At 39.8% G+C, this 20,642-nt stretch overlaps 1 protein-coding gene across 1 annotated transcript in view; it reads left to right on the plus strand.

Moving 5' to 3' along the window:
- Positions 1–20,642, plus strand: part of CPXM2 (carboxypeptidase X, M14 family member 2) — a 68,889-nt gene that overhangs the window by 45,015 nt on the left and 3,232 nt on the right. Inside the window, exons 6-12 of the mRNA XM_063163036.1 lie at positions 3,844–3,932; positions 6,582–6,705; positions 7,613–7,809; positions 8,624–8,803; positions 9,942–10,239; positions 14,301–14,440; positions 15,714–15,813. Coding sequence (XP_063019106.1) covers positions 3,844–3,932; positions 6,582–6,705; positions 7,613–7,809; positions 8,624–8,803; positions 9,942–10,239; positions 14,301–14,440; positions 15,714–15,813 — 1,128 coding nt within the window. The remainder of the gene's footprint in view (positions 1–3,843; positions 3,933–6,581; positions 6,706–7,612; positions 7,810–8,623; positions 8,804–9,941; positions 10,240–14,300; positions 14,441–15,713; positions 15,814–20,642) is intronic.

Raw genomic sequence — 20,642 nt, forward strand, 5'->3', positions numbered from 1 at the left:
GAATAAAAGGAGAAAAGAATCAGTTTATAGTTGAAAAATATTATTTCATTGCTGATTTCATGTGTGATGTTAATGCTCATGAGCAATGCTCATGAGGCTGCCATGAAATAGATCATGTGGAAAAAAACTTAGAATCACCTCATGTGGCTGCCAGCGGATTTATTTCAAGATTACACATGTGCTGTCTGTGAGATGTTCAATTTAGTGAAGACAAGTCAAATTCACTTAAATTACATGGAAATTAAAAAAAAACCCGCAGTCATTTGTGAAACAGCACATTGGGGTTTTTAAGGCAGTCTAAGGGATTTAAACCAGAATATTCTTTTTATTAAAAACTTCTCTGAAACCTTTGGATTGCCTTCATTTGGAACAGCACTTCTGAGAAGCTGAAACCCACTGGAAGCATCAGGGCCTCGCTGGCTGAGGTGCTGTAGAGCTGTAATAAGTGATAATGCCCCTTTTTTTCATCAACTGCCAAGCAATTGGTCCTTTCTGGTACTTTTGGTACTTTTTCTGGGCAGTTTTCAGAGCCCTCATGCTGCAAAGTTGTTGGGCATGAACCCACTTGGAGTTTTGGGATCCCCAGCACAGGTAGTGATGCCTTGTGAAGGCTGCCCTAGAACAGAGGCTGGACAGGGTTACAGAATAAAGCAAGGATTTATTAAAATGCCTCAGTGGATCCACCTTGGGCAGCACCAGAGCCCAGCCACGGCTGCACCCAAGATGAACCAAAATGGCCCCAAAATGCACGGCCGGGCACGGGCTCTGTCCCTGGGATCAGTTCTGCTCCATTTGCACCTTGCAGTTCATTGTCCCATTCCAGCTTTAGCCCCTGCAGTCCCACCCTGCTTGTTTTTCTCTCTGCAGCCCACGGTGTTTGTGCTCCTGGCTGAGATTTGGGTCATTTGTCCTTGGTGCCCAGCTGGAGCAGGAATTGTTTTGTCTCCCTGCTCTGTGCACAGAGCTCACCATCCCCTGATGTGAAGCTCAGACCCACACACTAAAGCAGCACAGAATGTGAAAAATAGAAAAGCTAAACCTGAGGCATCAGAAAGACGTGGAGCTGTTGGAGACCTCGGAGGTGATCAGAGGGATGGAGCAGCTCTGCTGTGAGGAAAAGCTGAGAGAATTGGGTTTGTTCATCCTGGAGAGGGGAAGGCCTTGGGGTGATGTAATTGTGGCCTTCCAATCCCTGAGGGAAAGTACAAAAAAGATGGAGAGAGAGACTTTGGACAACGGCCTGGAGCGACAGGACAATGGGAATGGCTTCCCACAGCCAGAGGGCAGGGTTAGGTGGGATTTTGGGAAGGAATTGTTCCCTGTGAGGGTGGGCAGGCCCTGGCACAGGTGCCCAGAGCAGCTGTGGCTGCCCCTGGATCCCTGGCAGTGCCCAAGGCCAGGCTGGACATTGGCCTTGGAGCACCCTGGGACAGTGTCCCTGCCCATGGCTGGGGTGGCACTGGATGGGATTTAAGGTTCCTTCCAACCCAAACCAATCTGTGCTCCTGTGAATCTGTGATTTAACAGCTTTAGTCACTTGTCCATCTTTACAAGAGTAGAAAGATGAAGAGCACAAGGTGCCTCTCCCAGCAAACTTCATTACCTCTACTTTTGATGCATAGACAGATTAGTGATAGAAAGAAGCTAATATATCCCTCTGTATAAACGTGAGTGCCACAGTTTTGCAGGATCTTTTCTCCATGGAAGAAAGAGAGACTTTCTGCAGAATTTCTGTGAATAAATCAGTATATTTCTCTTATAAATCTTCTGTGGTTTGAGTTTTTCAGTCTTTTATTCTCAGTTTTATTCAAAAAATAATTTTTACCAAAGTGGACCCATCCAGCTGTGTGCAAGCCTTGTTTGTCTTTCTACCTTTTAGCTTTTAATGTTCTAATCTGTATTCCTGCTGCAGCAGAACTCCAGCTATCCAAGCAGGCTGCAGCAGAGCCTGGCAAAGTATGAGTGTTAATTCCCCAGGGAACTGTCAAATTGAGCTCTGTTGTTGAGGAAGGGCCAGAGATACCATCATTTTCACTGCAGTTTTTTTAAGTTTCCACCAACTCTACAGCATTCACAGTCATTCCCATGATATTAGTGTTTGATGTATGGAAAAAGAGCCAGGCTTTGAAAGGCATGGGATTAAAGTATCTGGGAAAAAAATCGGTTGCTGTATATTTTGGCTCATGGGGATACAGAAAACTTTCAACATCCTGGCAGTTTTATGACATTTATTTTTATATTTTTACAACGTGGAGGTATTTTTTCAATGATGAAGACATTCTGTGGGGCATTGAACACATTGTCTCCTTTTAGAAGAAGTGGTGGTTTTCTTTATGATTTCCATTTTTCATCAGTATATCAATGAGTGATTTCTACAAATTAACATGGGTTTTGATGAGACAAGATTTTTCTGGGGACATTTTTCTGTCATATTTGTAAAGCAGCCTTCAACTGACCTTTCAGCATCTCTGCTGTAGATTAGGAAATGGAAGTGGAGGCAAGAATGGGTCATGTTACTGTGAAGCTTAATGGGACTTGCATGTTTCATTTCATAAATAACTTAAATGGAGCAAAAAAGCCCCAAAACTTTAGAATTTTATGAGAATATTTAGTGGTTTTGATGCAGGAAATATGAAACTTAAAAATGTTATAAAGTATTTCACACTGTTGTGAGTTTTCCATAATTTCAGTAAGGATTTGTTGCTGTGGGATGGTAACTACATATTTTTCCTACTCAGAATTGTTCTTTTTTTTCCCCCCACAAAAAAAGTCACAGCTGACAGGTGATATTATGGGAATATAATGGTTTTAAACCATTTTTTTTTCTCTAGAGACAATGTCTTTTTGTGTTGCAATAAGGATGACATTTAAACTTTTTCATATTTTGCTTCTCCCTCAATAATTTTAAACCAATGAAGAATATTTTGTGTGAAGGGAAACAATTTTTCATAGAAGCCTGACAGCCACTGGCTTGACAAATGATTACTCAGAATTCCAGACATCCCAGATGTGGCAAGTTAAGGAATGTGTCTGATGTTTTCCAAATAGACTTGTTTGTCTCTGAAAATAAATCATAATAGATTAGGCTAGGAGCACATTTATCAGGAACTTCAAAGCTCAGCCATAACAGTCTTGTCCTGTTTCTTTTTGGTTTTTTTTTCCCAGGTGAAGGGCCTGGAATGTCAAGGAAACAGAAGATTCTTTTCTAACCACACATCCTCCTTTGATACTTCAAAATGAACAAACTATAAAAAATATCCATAAACAAGTGAATATGTAAATTTTTAGTAACAAACACCTCTGACTTCCACAGGAACTCCTTTGGAAGATAATTAGGAATGCTTAATGTGCCAAATTATTCCTTTCCATGTTTTGCAGTCAGTGCATGAACTTGGAAAATACTCATCAGGAAAACAAAAATTCCTCGCAATAGTAAATTAATCAAGTGGACACAAAGCATTTACTGTGGCTTTTTCCTCTAATTTGATTTTTCTTCCACTCTTTTATCGTGCATCTGACTCATCATTTCCCAATGACTTTTTCCCCCCCCTGCAGCCTAAGGCTGCCCTTCTGCTTTTCTGTTGAAATTCAGGTTTTTGTGCAGAGGAGCTGTCTGGAAAGCTGGTGCCTCCTTGCTTTTGTTTGGATCTCTATTAATTGATTTGTGCAGTGATTAGAAATATTTCAGATAATTGTTTCTCTGAGTTTTGCTTTTGAAAACCTGTTTTAGATACACACAGGACAATGGAATTCAGATTTCTATGTTTCTTACATGCATTGTGCCAAAGCATCTCTATATTTGAAATTCCTAAGCATGAGAAAACTCCTTTTTTTCTTTCTCAGACCCAAACAATTATTACCACAGAAGAAATGAAATGACAACCACTGATAATCTGGACTTTAAGCATCACAACTACAAGGAGATGAGGCAGGTAGGCAAAGAAGGATGGTGTGTGATGGAGGGTGGATGGGTGCAGGCTTTTCAGCCATGTGGAATCTGAATTCCACAAAAATTAAACTATTATTTTCATTTTAAACTCTGTCTGCAATATGGTTTTAAAATATTTTCTCTGCTTAAATCTATTAAAAGAAGCAGTCCCATAAAGTCCCAAAGTCTTAATTTGCACATAAATGAACCTGAAAGAGGTGACACTATGTGACAGAGGAAGTATTTTCATATAATATGCCCCTCTTTTTCTTCCATATGTATTTGAGTGGTGAATGGCACAGTGGTTCCTCCTTCTAGATTTGACTCTGATTTAGCCATCAGTTTTCTCATCTATTTCTGTGGGTTTGAATAATCAGAATAAACTCTAGAGTCCCATTCCATATTCACAGTTGTGAAAATCAGCAAAAATTCACCAGAAACACCAGAAAAAAAACCTCTGCTAGTATAATTTTAAACTTACCAGCGTTGTTAATCTTGTTCCTTTAACTTCAAACAAGTTCTTGGCTTTGTTATTGTTTTTAATCTTGCTTCATATCACCACAGACACAAGTGTGGGCTGTCCTGAAGAAATATTTCTGCCCACTTTCCCTTCAAATATAAAGATAATATGTTTGGACTTGATGTGTGTGAATCACTTGCTGTGTGCTGGGTTTTCAGTGTATTTATACTGCATGAATCACCACTGGGTTTTATTGAGCAATTGTGTACTGAGTCACACGTTTATTTTGGTAGAGATTTCATGGCCTATATTTCTTAGCACAAAGATTAGACGAGTAGGAACTCAATTGGCATAATTACTGTCAAGAACAATAAAATAAAATGCATTTATGTTGTCATTGCAGAAAGACAGGTTGGTCAGGTTAGAAATATCTTGGGGGAAAAAAAACACAGCTTTAAACCAGAATTTTTTTGCACTCTTCTTACAAATGGAAAATCTGTGACTGTGGTTGAGAATTGTGAACTGTGTGCTCTCCCAATTTCTGTGTCAAAATAGTTAATTTTTTTAGAGCTCATTGGATTTTAATTGCTGATGGGCAGAATGTTATGGGTTGCGTTGCAGCAAGTCTTATATACCCAAAACTATTCTCAAAACCTCAGTGCAAAATGGAATAATAACTGCCAGAATCAACTTATTATTAAAAACAAACAAACAATCAACAGCAATCAAAAACATGCCCAACCCCCCAAAAAATGCATAATTGTCACTTTTCATGGCTACTTCACCACAAAGCATCCTAGAAAAATGCTGGTTTTTGATTTATTATCAACACTGAGGGAGGAGGAGATGCTGTTCCCTGGGCCATGTTCTGGAAGCATCACATTACATTGCAATAAGTCAAGTATTTGTGAGAGGGAGGGATTTTCTCAGTGTCAGATGATTTTAGTAGAACTCTCTGCTTAGGAAGATGAAATTTACAGCTCCAGTTTTCTCCTTGTAAAAGAGCATTCAGTGTTCTTCTTCCAGTCAATGGGAACCCTCACGGTGTTTTGTGTGCAGGATTGTTTCACAGCCCAAAATATTTCTTATTTTTTAATTTCTATATATGTATTTGTATTTATTCATGTGGTACAGGAAGCTGTTACATGTTTGATGTGGGTATTTGAGTACAACCTTATCTTTGAGACAACAAACCCAGATCATAGTTGAAATATTTTGCCATTTGTAGGAAATAAGAATGAGAAGATCAAATATGAAATATGTTGATTTTCAGCATTGTATTTCCATTAACTCCACTGCATTACATTACCAAAAGAGTCACAGCAAATGTCACTACAAAGGTCTAATGCAGGGAAAGTTCTTTGACTCAGAAAATAATCACATGTTTGCAATTAAAGACATGATGGGGAGTTTGCTGAGGCCAACACAAATATTTCCACTGAATGTAACGGACTTTGAACTTGGTTCTGGGCATTTTTCTCACTATTAATGAGCATTTCCATACTTTCAACCACTTCTCTAAATTGATGTTCCTGGTATCCTGTGTGCACTGGAGTGCCAGGCACGTCAGGAAAGCTCCTGCATGTGGGAGTTTCAGAGTCAGGGGTTTCAGAGGAGCTCTGAGACAACAGGCTCACATTCCCCATTTCTCATGGATGGAGCTGCATGGATGCAGGGAACCATCAGCCAGCTCAGTTTGCTTCAGTTTGAAGAAGGTGTGAGGAGAGAAATTAGTAAACACAGGTCTGAGTCAGTAACATTATTTATACAGCAGGGTTTTAGCCTTTAGCTAAAATAGAACTGCTTTTAATGCAGTATCTCTGCTTGCTGGCAGAGTGGAAAAATTCATATTTCTGTTGAAATGTGGCAACCTGCAAAATAAATGCATTTCTGTGCACTGACACCCTGGGTCACCTCAAGTCCTTTATCTATAGTACTTCACAGGGTGTGGTTATTTTATACACTCTTCATTATTTTAATTACTCTCTGTGGCATAATGTTTTAAAAATGAGATAGCATAGCTATAAATTCATGAACTAAGCATAAAGTTTTTACAACTAAGAAGTAATCAGAGAAGCAAATTAAGAGTTTGTGCCACATTCAATTTAGAATGAACCAATTCATCGTGGATCTGTTGTGATGCTGCATTGCCTTAATATGTTCTTTTTTTCCTCTTTTTTTTTTTGTTGGCAGCTGATGAAAACTGTGAATAAAATGTGCCCAAATATCACAAGAATTTACAATATTGGAAAAAGCCACCAAGGACTGAAGCTGTATGCAGTGGAGATTTCTGACAACCCAGGAGAACACGAAGTTGGTTAGGATTTTAATCTTCACTAAATCTGTTGAAGGGGTGTTGGAATTTGGCTTTTTTCCCCCTCCTCTTCCTCCATATCTGCACTAATTATCACTGATGGAATTATATTCATGGCAGCAAAGATTTCAAATGTATGTGGGTTGAACCTCAGTGCTGTATTTCTAAATTGGGAAGAGGAGGATGAGCACAAATAGAGGACATTTTGAATGTGGGATCAAATTCTTTAATGATCGTTCTTCACAGTAGTAAAATAAAAGTGAACTTTAATACTGGAGGATGGATTTTAGTTATGGCATTGATGTAGCTTTGGATAGAAATTTACCTTAATGCATTGCAGGGACAGGTCAAATCTCCAAATAATTTTTCACTCATGAGGTTTGGGGTTCAGTTTCCTACCATGATATAATTCTTCAGCATAGAAGAAACTCATTCGATCTTTGGTTGTTCTCACTGTGCCAGTGCCTGGGAGAGCTGTTGGAATAAAATAATTTTGTGCTTTGCTGTATCCATGATTAATATCCTTAGATCGGTTATTAGGAAAATTGTCTTCTAGCAAAGTATTTTTCAGTATTTTTCATGTGACTTTTAGACCTTCAAAACTGTTAAAATCCATCTCTAACATGCTGAAGTTGTGAGTATAATTAAAGATATGTTTAATCAAATATGGGTTTTTTGAGCTTTTACTCAGTGGCTTTAGATATCACTAATACACAAGCCAGTTCTAAAATAGCAACAGAAAGCAATTTATTTCTCCAAACTGACATTTTGACCTCTCATCTGTGCAGCTGAGACATTTCTCCACACTCCTTAAGTGAAATGTTGCTGATTGACATTGAAGCTGTTTGATAGAGATTTGATTTGCTGCTCTGACTACAACTCTGCTCCGTGTTTTTTTTTTTTTCCACAGGAGAGCCAGAATTCCACTACATTGCAGGAGCTCATGGGAATGAAGTGCTTGGCCGAGAGCTGATCCTTCTGCTCATGCAGTTCATGTGCCAGGAATACCTGGCTGGGAACCCACGCATTGTGCACCTCATCCAGGACACCAGGATCCACCTGCTGCCCTCAGTGAACCCTGATGGATATGACAAGGCCTATAAAGCGGTAATGGGGATGATGAGCACATCAAGGAATTCTTTTCTTTCCAGTAGATGGATCAAAAATGCTCCTCCTGTCTTTATTTTCTTCAAAGATCGCGTTTTGCGAGCGATCGAAATTTAAAAATGAAAAGATAGGCACATCAAAGTAAACACAAACCGTCTTGGGGAAAAGCTGAAAGAAACAGTGTTTGATGTGATGTTGGCTAACAGGAAAATGTACATGAAAGAAGGATCACAAACACTGCCAGGGGAAACCATTCTGAGATGTACAGAGCCATGGGAACTCCATTATGGAAAATGGAAAATTTGTGCAATCTGTTTCTTACTAGAAACCAAGCTCAGCATGTGAAAATTCGCATTCCTCTCCAGCTGAAATTTTATAGTGTGCCTTTAAGGAGAGCATAATGTGTTGGGCATCATAATAATTCAGTCTGGATGAAGACAGACACCAGGAAAAATTGTAGGGGCTGGTCAAATGCGTCGGAAAATCTTCCAGAGCAGTCTGCAGAAGACTGAAGTAGGAAAGTCAAAATCATAGTCATGGGAGGGAATGTCTGCTGTCTCCATTGAGAGATATATTTTGGCTAAGCTCAAGTAAATTTTCATGGGTTTTCCTTCACCTCATTCAAGATTTCATACAAAAACTTTTTTAAAGTGCCAATGAGTTAATTCAGTTAATTAAATAATTAATCTTCCATTTCTCTATATAGAATTATCTCTGGGACATTCCCAAACATTCTGCAAGGGCTCATAGGTGTCTGTAATCTGAATGAACATTAATTATTTTTTCTTTATTTTTATTTTTTTTTAAATCCAAGGGTTCAGAATTGGGGGGCTGGTCTCTAGGACGATGGACTCAGGACGGCATTGACATCAACAATAACTTCCCTGACCTAAACTCTCTGCTCTGGGAGTCAGAAGATCAGAAGAAAAGTAAAAGAAAAGTTCCAAACCATCACATCCCGATCCCTGATTGGTACCTGTCCGAAAATGCCACTGTGAGTAAGGCCAGGAGAGGGGACACAAAAGCTGGGATGTCCTGAGAGAGTGAGATTTACATTCTCAAGAGATAAATAACCTGGGAGTTAAGTTCCACACCTGATCTAAGTCAATGATTCCCTTGATGTCAGTGGAAATAAAAATGCACCACAAAAGCACCATTTCCCCCAGGATTCAGAGACAGGTCTCAAGGAAGAAACTGTTTCCTAGAGGATTTTCTTTTCCATCAGCTATTGCAAGAGCCTGGAGGATTCCAAACCCAACTTCTAGGCAGCAAGGTAGACAAGGAGAAGCATGAGCTCAGCCATGTGGATCAGGCTTCTCCCACGTTTTGTGGCATCGATGAGCTCTTTGAAAACTCACTCACAGATTTGTCCTGGGATTTTCTTACTTGCTCTTACTTGAAATATGTTCTTATCTTGAAAAACACAGCAACAGATCAGATACATGCAAAACCTTGCTGTGGGCTTATGTTAACGTCATTTATTGGATTGTAGTGCCAGAAATTTAATTTATTTTGGCCTGACCTTTGAATTATAATGTCAGCTATTAATAGCAGCTTCACTGTGGCAGTTTTTAGTACTTTAGAATCACACAATCATGAAATAGTAACAGTTTAAAGGGGCCTCTGGAGATCAATCCAAGGCAGGGTCACCTGGAGTGGGTGACACAGGAACACATCCAGGTGGGTTTGGGATGTGTCCAGAGAGGGAGACTCCATGACCTCCCTGTGCACCTGCTGGGGTGCTCTGCCACCCTCATGGAAAAGTTTGAGATGAAACTTCCTGTGTTTTAATTTATGGCCATTATTTCTATGTTTAAAATCCTTTCTTTTGTAAACAAAGAGGGGGAGCAATGTCACCATCTGACACCTCTGTCAGTTCCTGCTCTGGGCCTCACTCTGCATAGATGTTCCTGTTCCATAAATTACTGATGTCAAGGTTCTGTTAGCTCTTAAGGGATATCTGTGACCTCCCAAAATGGCTGACAAGTACCATAATTTAAAGAAGGCCTTCTCCTTGCCCACATCCCTTCTGCTGGCCTCTCACTCTCAGCAACTCCTGATCCTGCTCTCCTTTGAAGCAGCACAATCAGATTTCCACGCTGAACCAGATCTGCTGTCGCTTTTTCTCCCAGGTGGCGGTGGAGACGCGGGCGATCATCGCCTGGATGGAAAAAATCCCTTTTGTGCTGGGTGGCAACCTGCAGGGGGGAGAGCTGGTGGTGGCCTATCCCTACGACATGGTGAGGTCCATGTGGAAAACCCAGGACTACACACCCACCCCTGACGACCACGTGTTCCGCTGGCTGGCCTACTCCTACGCCTCCACACACCGCCTGATGACGGACGCCAGGAGGAGGGCCTGCCACACCGAGGACTTCCAGAAGGAGGATGGCACTGTCAACGGAGCCTCGTGGCACACCGTGGCTGGAAGTGAGTGGCAAGGCTCCAATTAGTGTTCCCTTGCTAATTAGGGTAAAGCCTGCGCTGCCTGGTGTGGGTTGCAGCACACAAAAATGTGTGTTCTAGGAGGAATATTTCCAGATGTCATTGCTGTCGTTAATACCTGGTGACTGCTACTTTTGCAGCCAAGTTTTCCACAAATGCACATTCAAAGCATTAGCTTTAAGAACTCTGTGCACTCAAGACTGTTTGTAAGGAAGAAACCAACCCAGTCCAAACCCCCACACAAGGTGACAAGAGGAAATCTGCTGCAGAGCACTACAGCCAGTGTCAGAGCTGAAGCAGGGGCTTCAGGGAGAGATTCCAGATAAGGAAGTCCTGATTACAGCCTCCTGCTGACTGAACTCAGCCTCAGATCAGCCCTCACTCACATGCACTGGCAGTTGCAATGAAATGCCATAAGAAGCTACTGTTTGCCTGCTACTCTCCTATTTCTAAAACACCTGGATGTCCTTACACTTAAATGTTGCATGGGCTGCACAGGCATTCCTGCTGCCAGGATAAATCACAGCCTGGATCAATCTCCACACACCCAAGCCTGTCACCCTGTTAAGGAGCACACAGGGGAAGCCATGGCCTGTGGTGTGGCCAAAACCTTGATTTCCAGGAAAGCCCAATTAGAAACCCATTTTTAACAGCATTATGCACGTTTGCCTTTGCTCAAAATCCTCATGTTTTTCTAAGTGCAGCAGTCAAGCAGCATATTCCCTGCTGAAATTAGGAAATGACACAGGCATCTGCCACCAGTGGGGTGACAACAGGAGCAGCACTAATGGCAAACAGATGCAGGCCAGTGTCTCTGAAACCCAGGTTTAGCTGAACCTGGCTCATGTTTGGAACTTGCAGGCCCACTGCATGAACATTTTTGGGATTTTGGACGTGGCTTTTATGGCTTTTATGTTGGCCCATGTATAGTTAGTGTTGGCCAGCCTTTAAAGGCAACAGTTGAGAATTAGGTTATCAAATATTTTTTCAGGAGGTTAAAAACTGTTGGGTGAGTTTGGGGAAAACCTTGAACTCTTAGGTCTGAAAGTACAATCCCGTACATTTCTACAGATTCTAAAGCATTCTCTGAGAACTAACTTGACCACTTAATTATCCAATTTATGAATTTAATTTTCCTAAGTGCAATAAGAAACATCATTATGAATCAATCCAGAAAAGATGGCATTGGCCTTGTCACTAACAGCTGTCACACTGAGTTCCATTAAGTAAAGATGGACAATATAGATGCTGAATATTACCCTGATTTTTTAGGACCAATTATATTTTGGATTCGTTTCATCTGATTTGCTTTATTTCTTGATGATATTTTAATTATGATTTATGTCCTTCTCTGTTACATTATGGTAAGACCTCTAAAAAAGTGCTTGCAGAAGCTCTCCCACCCATCCTTTTGTGTGAGTGACATCTCCTCATTGTACCACACCTTGAAACTGCCTCTCTCCTCTTCCATCTGCTTCCTTGCAGTGGTCCTGCACAGAAACTTCTCACTGCTCATGCCATGGGAAAATTTAGATGGCATTAGATACATTTCATTTAGAAAATATCTAATATTTATATAAATATTAAATAATTTTTAAATATTTATTTCATTTAGAAATATTAGATTTCATTTCAGTCCCTAGAGAAGCATGTGCACCACAGATACCCAGCACCTCCTCATGCCTTTAAAACCCAGCCATGATTTTTCCTGCACATTATTTTGACTGCAGTGAATGCAAGTTCTCCAGCAATTTTACATATAAATTTTCTGCACTGGATAAACTGCACAAAGACAAAAAAGGGAATGATTTAATTTTATTTCCTGTGTTTTTGAGGCTGGATTTGCATGTTCAGGCACTAGGAAAGAGTCGCTCTTGGCAACACAAAGCCATTTTCTTAAATACACGTATTAAAACTGAGCAATTAGTGTGTATGGCAAAACATTTCACAGCAGATTAATCAGAATGTTATACAGTATGTGAGGGGAAAATAATTGTGGCTGTTTCTCAAGTGGAGGGGAAGCACATTTATGTAGAGTAGCATATGCCACTGGCTGATGTTTAGGTTTTCCCCATCAACAAAAGTGAAAAGTTTAATACCTGTATTATATAATCCTCCTGCTCTGCTTCCAGAAGGCACTGAGGGCTCATTAAATACTTGACTACTGCTAATTGGACAGGAACAGGGATTTTGGTTTAACTCTTCTTGCTCAGAAGCACTCGGTGAATGCAACTCCTGCTAATCTTTGTATTTAAAACACAACAATTAATGATCATTAAAAAATATATTTTAAAATATTTTCTTATTAGAAGTGCAGATGGAACAAGAAATTTCATGTTCTGTATCTCGTTATCTCTGTGAGAGTGGAGAACTAATAAGGAGGGAAAATAATGGTGAGAAAGAGGAGAGAAACCTGGCGAATGGAAATATTTGAGCTGTGTATGTAAAGACAGCTCTCCTTAGTGCTCCAGCCCTTTGCAAAGGTGACAGTTGGCTCTGTAATGCAGAATTAAACTGCAGCTCCTCAGAGACTGGAGGCACTGGGGTTCCTGGGGCTTGATTAGGAGATATTTCTGATGGGAATCCCTATTGCAGAGCAAAAGTGCAATCCCAGTTTTCTGCAGCACCATGATAGGGAGAAAAGAGACCCTTTCACTTCTTACAAACTACAGACGCCATATGTAACATAAAATAATTATTACTGCCTTGATTTTTCTGGCTTTTCTATCTGTTAGATTACTCGGGGAGGAAAAGAGACTGAGCAACTCTTTCACCAACTGCTCTGATAAATCACTTTTACATAACAGCCCCTGTGAGCACATAGCTCTGTGTCCTGGCATTCAGGGTTCTATCAAATGGGAATTCTGTGAATTGGGTGAACAGCTGCACCTTCCTGCCACCCAACACAGACAGATTCCATTTCCACCCAGGGCACTCATAAGGGAGAGGTGCTTTGTGGGTAATGTCCAGGATTAGGAATGCTTAGGGCTTTCTTCAAAAAGAACAATTTTTTCTTATAGAGACCTTTCTCCTGGTTGTGCTCCCATCTTCCCCATCAATAGAATCCCAGAAGGGTTTGGGTTGGAAGGGGACCTTAAAGCCCATCGAGTTCCACCCTTGCTTGGAGCAAATTTCACTATCCCGGATTGCTCCAAGGCCTGTTGTCTTGCTTTGAAAAGACAGGTGTCCTCTAAAGAAGGCAGGAGCCTCCCCTGAAATGGAAAATGCAAACTCTTCCTTAATAAAGAGTACTTTATTAAGGAAGAAAATAAAAATAGAATAAAAAATGCACTAATACAAAAAACCATTGACAGAATCAGAACATGCCCTGACCCCCTGTGTGCCAGGGTGGTGTCCCAGCCCCATGCCATGGGGGCTCAGCCCTCCTGCAGTGCCAGCTGTGGCTCTGCTGCAGCAGGGATCCTGCACAAGGGGGGAGTTTTCCTCTGCAGCTCCAGGGCTGCTGCAGATGGGCCTGGGCTCCCTCTGGCCATGCAGGGCAGCACAAAGCTGCTCCTCTGGCAATGCAGGGGACAGAGGCTGCTGGGGTGTCCCAAAGCTCAGATTGGATCCAGGCAGGAATGCTTGGCTCCTCCCCTGGGCGGAGCATCTCCCCATGGGATGCTGGGATTGGATCAGCCCTGCAGGGACACTCACTGGCCGTGGACAGAAGGTAATTAATGATTAATGGCCCATTAACAGCAGAGATCTCCTGGAGGAGGATTGGCTGTGGGAGAGATAAAGAAAACTGCCCCATGAACAGAGATAACTGCCCCACCTCTGACAGGGTGCAATGGAATACACACCCCCCAGCCACATCTTGCAACCCAGGCCACCTGTCCAACCTGGCCTCGAGCACTCTGGTACTTTGTTACAGAACATTTGGCATTTCTAAAATCTTTTTTCCCTTCCAAATCTGCAGGGCAAGCCGTCTAGATGAATACCCAACTTGCGTTTACAGAAGTTACATTAATTTGCGTAAAAACAATCTGATCAATAGATTAAAAAGGCCATGAAGTTGTTCCCTTTTTCCCCAATATTGGCAGGCATCAATGACTTCAGCTACCTGCACACAAACTGCTTTGAGCTCTCCATCTATGTTGGCTGTGACAAATATCCCCACGAGAGCGAGCTGCCAGAGGAGTGGGAAAACAACCGCGAGTCCCTGATTGTTTTTATGGAACAGGTATTCATCTGGAATTTTTGGTTTGGATTTAGATGTTTATTAGTTTTTATTTGTATTAGTTTTTCTATTTCTATATTTATCAATAATACATTAAAAATATATATTATTATTATAATTATATGGTATGTTATATTATATTGTTATATTCTTTATACTATGTTATATTTATAATATATAATATATAATATATAATATATAATATATAATATATAATATATAATATATAATATATAATATATAATATATAATATATAATATACTATATATAATATATGATATATAATATATATTATACATGTTATATGTTATATGTTATATATTATATATTATATATTATATATTTATTATATTATATTATATATTATGATATTGATATATTTTTATACTTATTTATATTAGTTTTATAAGTTGTGAGTTTTACAGTACTTTATTAATCAACTAAAAAATGGACTTGTGTTTTTACAAGGTTTTTTAAGGATAAATTGTCTAATTAAGAAATTGTACTTAAATTATTTTTATTTTTAACTTAATTAATTCCTTGTGTTTTGCAATGTGGACTTTTTTATTTGATTATATAATACTACTTAAATTTATGAAGAAGAAGGCGAATAAGAAGGTAAAGAAGAAAGATTATTTTCTGTTTTAAAACTAATATATTATTATATTTTTAAACTTTAAGTTTTTTATTATGTGATATTATACACTTTTATTTAAACTACACACTTATAATTTTAGTTTTATTATTTCATTTTGGAAGTTTTTTTATGGTTTTAGGATAAGTGTAGTGGTTTTTTGGGCGTCAGTGCCTGATAGTACCGAATGTCTAAAATTCTGAGCAACTAGGGTTCCAACACCTACTATTTTTCTTGCATGACTAATTATGTGGTAATTGGTATTTTTATAGACATAGAAGTCCAGCCAGGCTGGTTTGACTTCAGGGAATAAAGTAATGAAGCTTCTGAAAATGTGATGTGGGTGCTGAGCTGGCTAGAAAGGGCAGCTGGAAGAAGACCCCAATATTTTGTCTGCTGCTTCATCTGTTCTTTTTATCTTGAATTTGGTGCCTCAGGTATCCCAACAAAATTGACAAACTGATTCTCAGCCTGAAGGGCTGCTACAGGGTTAATAATGATGTTCCACGATGTTGTGAGCCATAAAGTAGGAATAAAGAAATGTAATTCACTTGTGGAATTAAAGATTCATTGTAAGTTCCTAGGAATACTACTGTTCTTTGCTGTGCAATATTTACTTGTTTTTTTTATTCTCTTCCCAGGTCCATCGTGGCATCAAAGGCATTGTGAAAGATGTGCATGGGAAGGGAATCCCAAATGCTGTTATTTCAGTGGAAGGTGTTAACCATGACATTCGCACAGGTAAAAAACCCCAAAAATACAAAATATCAGTGCAAAAGAACAGATTTGTAGTTAAAAACAAACCCACTGAACCATGTTCCTAAGTACCATATCCACATGTTTTTGCATGGTAATTTTATGGGTTTTTATCTCTTTACTGGGGTTCTGTGCTCTTCATTTGCTACCACTTCCATGTGCTTTGCCACTGAAGCACAGAGTGAGGCAGATAAACTGATTTCAGGCCTTGGAATATCATAGAGTTTTGTGACTTCCAAATCTTTCATGTTTGCCACAAGAGGTGATCTGAGCCAATAATGAATCTTGGAATATCTAACTTAATTTATGATTAATTTCAGTGCTACTGTGTCTGCATTGTGAAAGAAAGCATTGAATGACAGATACTTAATTAGGCAATAATGATTCTACCTTAAATATTTCAAAATGGGACCACTGGGAAATGACAGTGGGAATTAAAGTAATCAGCTGGTTTTTCCTGTCTTGGAAGCCTTGGCAGTGCTGAAAGTCTGCCATAAAGTGTGGGTTGTGTTACTCTGTTAACAAAATTAATGTACTGCTCTGAGTTAATGCAATATGTGATTAATCTCCAGCTCCCTATACTCTGGATTGTCATGAAAAAAAATAAAAATAAAGTGCAATGAATGTGCAAGATCTCAAAATCCACCTTGTAACACTCAGGGAATCTTGCAGCTATTTACATCTTGACTTATTGCTGAGCCTCTATGGCTCAAGGCCATCTGCAATTGTTAGTAAAAATAAAAATACTTATTTCATTCCCTTTAATTTTTCTTTTTAATGAGACATTTAAGCTCACACTCTGGAGTCACTGTGGAATTGGGAACATAAAAGTTCTATCTTGTTTCATATTATCCAGATAACAATACATGTCTCATTAGTCCCTGAAACTAGAGGATTTGTGCTGGAGCCAAGAAGCTAAAATGACATGTATAACTCCAGAGAAAGAAGGCAAATTGTCAGCAGTCTCCCTTCATTTATACCTTTTAAAATGAAAAATGTGCCCATTTAAACCTCTGAGTTGCCTTGATGTAAAAATAGGCCAAGCAGGGGAAGAATTATGACCAGGATCTCTATTCACAAAAGTTTTGTTTCAAGTGAGCAGAGCTCTGCTGTTTCACTGCTGCATTACCGTGGTCAGCTGCCCTGTGGAGCCAGACAGAAGTTGCCTGTAAAAGCCTTGTAATAACATTTAAAGGTTTGAGAAAGTTCCTTTGCTTCTTCCTGTGGACTGAAATAAAAGCAGATTGGTTTGGCTTTCTCCTGGATGCAATATCCCTGATGGAAGGAGAGGGATGCTGACATTCAGCTAACACCATTAATGGGCTAATTGAAGGCATTGATTCCAGGAGCAAGAGCTTTGTGGGGAATTATTCCATTTTCCCTCAATGCAGATGTAACTATTGATTAAGTCTGAGTGATTCCACATTGTTACAGTCAGATTTGGGCTGGATTCTGTGAGAAAACCTCTGCAGAAAGAGTTCAGTTCGGTGAAACTGAAAAGGTGGACAAATGCACCTTTTCCCCCTCCATGGTGTCAAGACAGTTTTGGGGGTTGCCTCCTGTAATTTGGGAAATGACAAAGTAAATATTAATGGAGAAATGTGCAGTTTCTTCCTGGTGAAACACTCGTCACAGCCAGAGTTCAAAGACAGATGCTTCTGTGTGGTTTCTGAACTAAGTTGTAATTAATTTAATTTCACACAGTGTCCAGAGAAATTTTTATGAATATTTTGGTAAGTTTGCAGTGGTTTCATATGCGTATTTTCATTTTATGTACCAAAACCCAAGGATTTTGAAGTAGAATCTAGTAATGTTTAATATTTAAATATATTTACCTATTAAATATTTATTTAATTAATCCAAGCTAAGCATAATTCTGGTATTACCATTCTCCAGCCTCATCCAGCATCCATGGACCTGGATGCCTGGTCCATATAGAAAAGTTGAGTTTAAGTTGTATATAGTGCTTTGAGTATGCAGCACTATGGCCAGGTTTCCTGGAGAGTCTTTTGTTGGTAAAAAATCATTAGAAAGATTTTTATAATATATTTAAATCTGTGCAGTTTGGCACATTTAATTGTAAAAACTGCTTTTGCACTTTCACAGTTGCTTAATTGTAACTAAGGTCTGTCCTATCAGGCTCAAAGGACATTTCTCTTAATTGTGGAATTTATGGAGTAGTCTGGCATATTGAATTCATAGCAATGCTATCTTTGTTCTGTAATGCATTGTTATTTTATCAAAGCAGACATGGCAATCCCTTTCCAGCCCCAGTAGGTGGGTATGGATGCAGTCTGCCTCCAGCCTGCTCCCAGTGGAACCTATTATTTCAGCAAACCTATTATTTACTAAATTTATCTGTGTTTTTAATTGTGTTTCTTTTTGCCATCTGTTCTGATTTTTTTTTTTTTTTTACTGGTTTTAATCTGATTTTCAGAAAACCCCAACCTTTTAGCCTGGTATTAAATTCTGGGCACTGACAGCTGACAGAAATACTCCTGTCTAAGTGGAAACAGGGAATGTGCATCCTGCTGCAGGTTTAATACCCAGCTTTGCAGTGAATTCCCAGTGGGGTGTGAATGTGTAGGTTTATTCCTGGCCCTGTGTGGGGTTGTGATGAACTGACTGTTAAATGTGTCAGGAAAATGTGGGTCAGCTTTGCAGTCCTGGGGCTAAAGCCAGGCTGGGAGCAGGGATGTGATATCCCACAGGGGATGCAGAGCCCTCTGCCTGCCCCGTGGTACTGCCAGGGCATTTACAGCTGAAAATGAGCCCTTGGGGATAAATGGGAGGAATTTGGGCAGATTTGTGGTTTGGCCTTTTGTTCAGCTTCCAACAGTCCCAGTGGTGAGGGAGAGCTGAATAAAGAGCCTCTCTTAGAGCCTTTCCTAAAAATGCCTGAGTCATGAGGAACAGAAAATGTGGGCCTTATTATCACCCAAATGTGGTCATATTGACTTAAAACCCCCCTGGTCATAATGGGATGTAAGAATGGACCTGATCAGAGACAATTCTGGCACACCCAGAGGCTGCACTATCAGGGTATAGTCAATATTGCCATTTGTTAACACTTGCTGTTTGCAAACACATTTTTTATTTTATATAATCCTAAATTAAATCACTGTTTCTTTAAACAGAGGCTGACCAGCCTGATCCTTCCCCAAAATAAAATATTTTTATTCAAATCATCTTCAGTTTTTGCTGCGCTCTGCACTGCCAGTGAGCCCAGGCTGGTGTTAGTAAGGCTGTCAGGTCTCATCAGTGCTAAAAAACCCCAACCCCTCCTCATGCAGAGATGTTCCATTTCTATTTTTACATGGAATTGCATATTTGAATATGTACTTTCCTTCACAGGGAGTTCCTCCAGGACAGAGTGAAAAACTAATTTTAGGTAATAGTTTTTCCCCTTTTTCAGTTCACAGCTAAGAATATTCGATGGTTAAAATCATATTCAAAAGAAGCCTAAAACAATCCTGATGCACATATGGGTACATAAAATGGATATATCTGAGATCATTCATGGGGAAAAAGAAGAAACCAAAATCTCCTGATTCAATGAGGTGCTAAATACATTTTTCTGAGTAGGTTAGTTGATTGCAGGAGCTTGGTTTGTGCATTTAACCAGGTAGTTAAACATCCTTGTGAATTTACTTTGTAGGAAAATTAGTGTAATAAACCCCAATGTATGGCTTAATAGAAGGGAATATTTCCTTACACCTCAAAGTGAGTTGATATTATGTATTCACACACTCTTCCTAACAAATAGCACCAAAATCAGTGTCCTGGCAGTCTGATCAGGGATGTGTGATGTGGATATTTCACTGGGGCTCCTCTGGATCCCTCAGTAAGGATTGGTTTGGGAAAGGTCTTTCCTACCCCTTGGGAATCACCAGATTTTGCCTCAGGCCTTTCCAACTGCCAAAAACCTACAGCTGATTTGGAGCCTTTTTGCACCATTTGGAAAATATGATTGAGATGTGTTTTTCTCTAGGGTTGGCAGGATGAGGAGGGGTATTTGTGGTGGGAGCAGCCCCTTGGACACCCTCCTGGTGTGAGGATGGAGGATTCTACCTGTGGTGTCATCTTACCCCTGGCCAAGGACTTCTTCTGGGGATGGTGAGGGCTGGGAGTTGGACTTCATGATCCTTGTGGGTCCACTCCAAATCAGCTTATCCCATGTGATTCTGTGTCCTCATTTAATGGACTGAGGTTGCCCCAGTGTGGTGGTGTTCACAGGGGTCCCAGGACAAGAGAAGAGATGAGAATCTTGACTCCATGTTTCAGAAGGCTGATTTATTATTTTGTGATATATATTATATTAAAAGAAAATCATATATTAAAACTGTACTAAAAGAATAGAAGAAAGGATTTCATCAGAAGGCTGGCAAGGAATAGAAAGGAATGATAACAAAATCTTGTGACTGACCAGAGAGTCCAAGACAACTGGACTGTGATTGGCCATTAATTAAAAACAACTACATAAGACCAATCAAAGATGCAACTGTTGCGTTCCACAGTACCAGATAATTATTGTTTTTATTTTCCTCTGAGGCTTCTCAGCTTCTCAGGAGAAAAGTCCTGGCAAAGGGATTTTTCAGAAAATATGTCTGTGACACTCCAGGAAAGGTTTGGATGCAAATATCTTCATGGGAAGGGTTTTAAAGAACTGGAGCAGGCTGCCTAGGGATGTGGTGGAGTCTCCATCTTTGCAAGTGTTCTAAAATTCTGTGGTCATGGCACATGAGGACGTGGTTGAGTGGTCAACATGATGGTGATGGTTGATGGCTGTACTTGATGGTCTTAGAGATGTTTCC

The sequence above is a fragment of the Melospiza melodia genome, chromosome 9, assembly GCF_035770615.1.
Source record: "Melospiza melodia melodia isolate bMelMel2 chromosome 9, bMelMel2.pri, whole genome shotgun sequence".
In the NCBI taxonomy this organism is placed as follows: Eukaryota; Metazoa; Chordata; class Aves; order Passeriformes; family Passerellidae; genus Melospiza; species Melospiza melodia.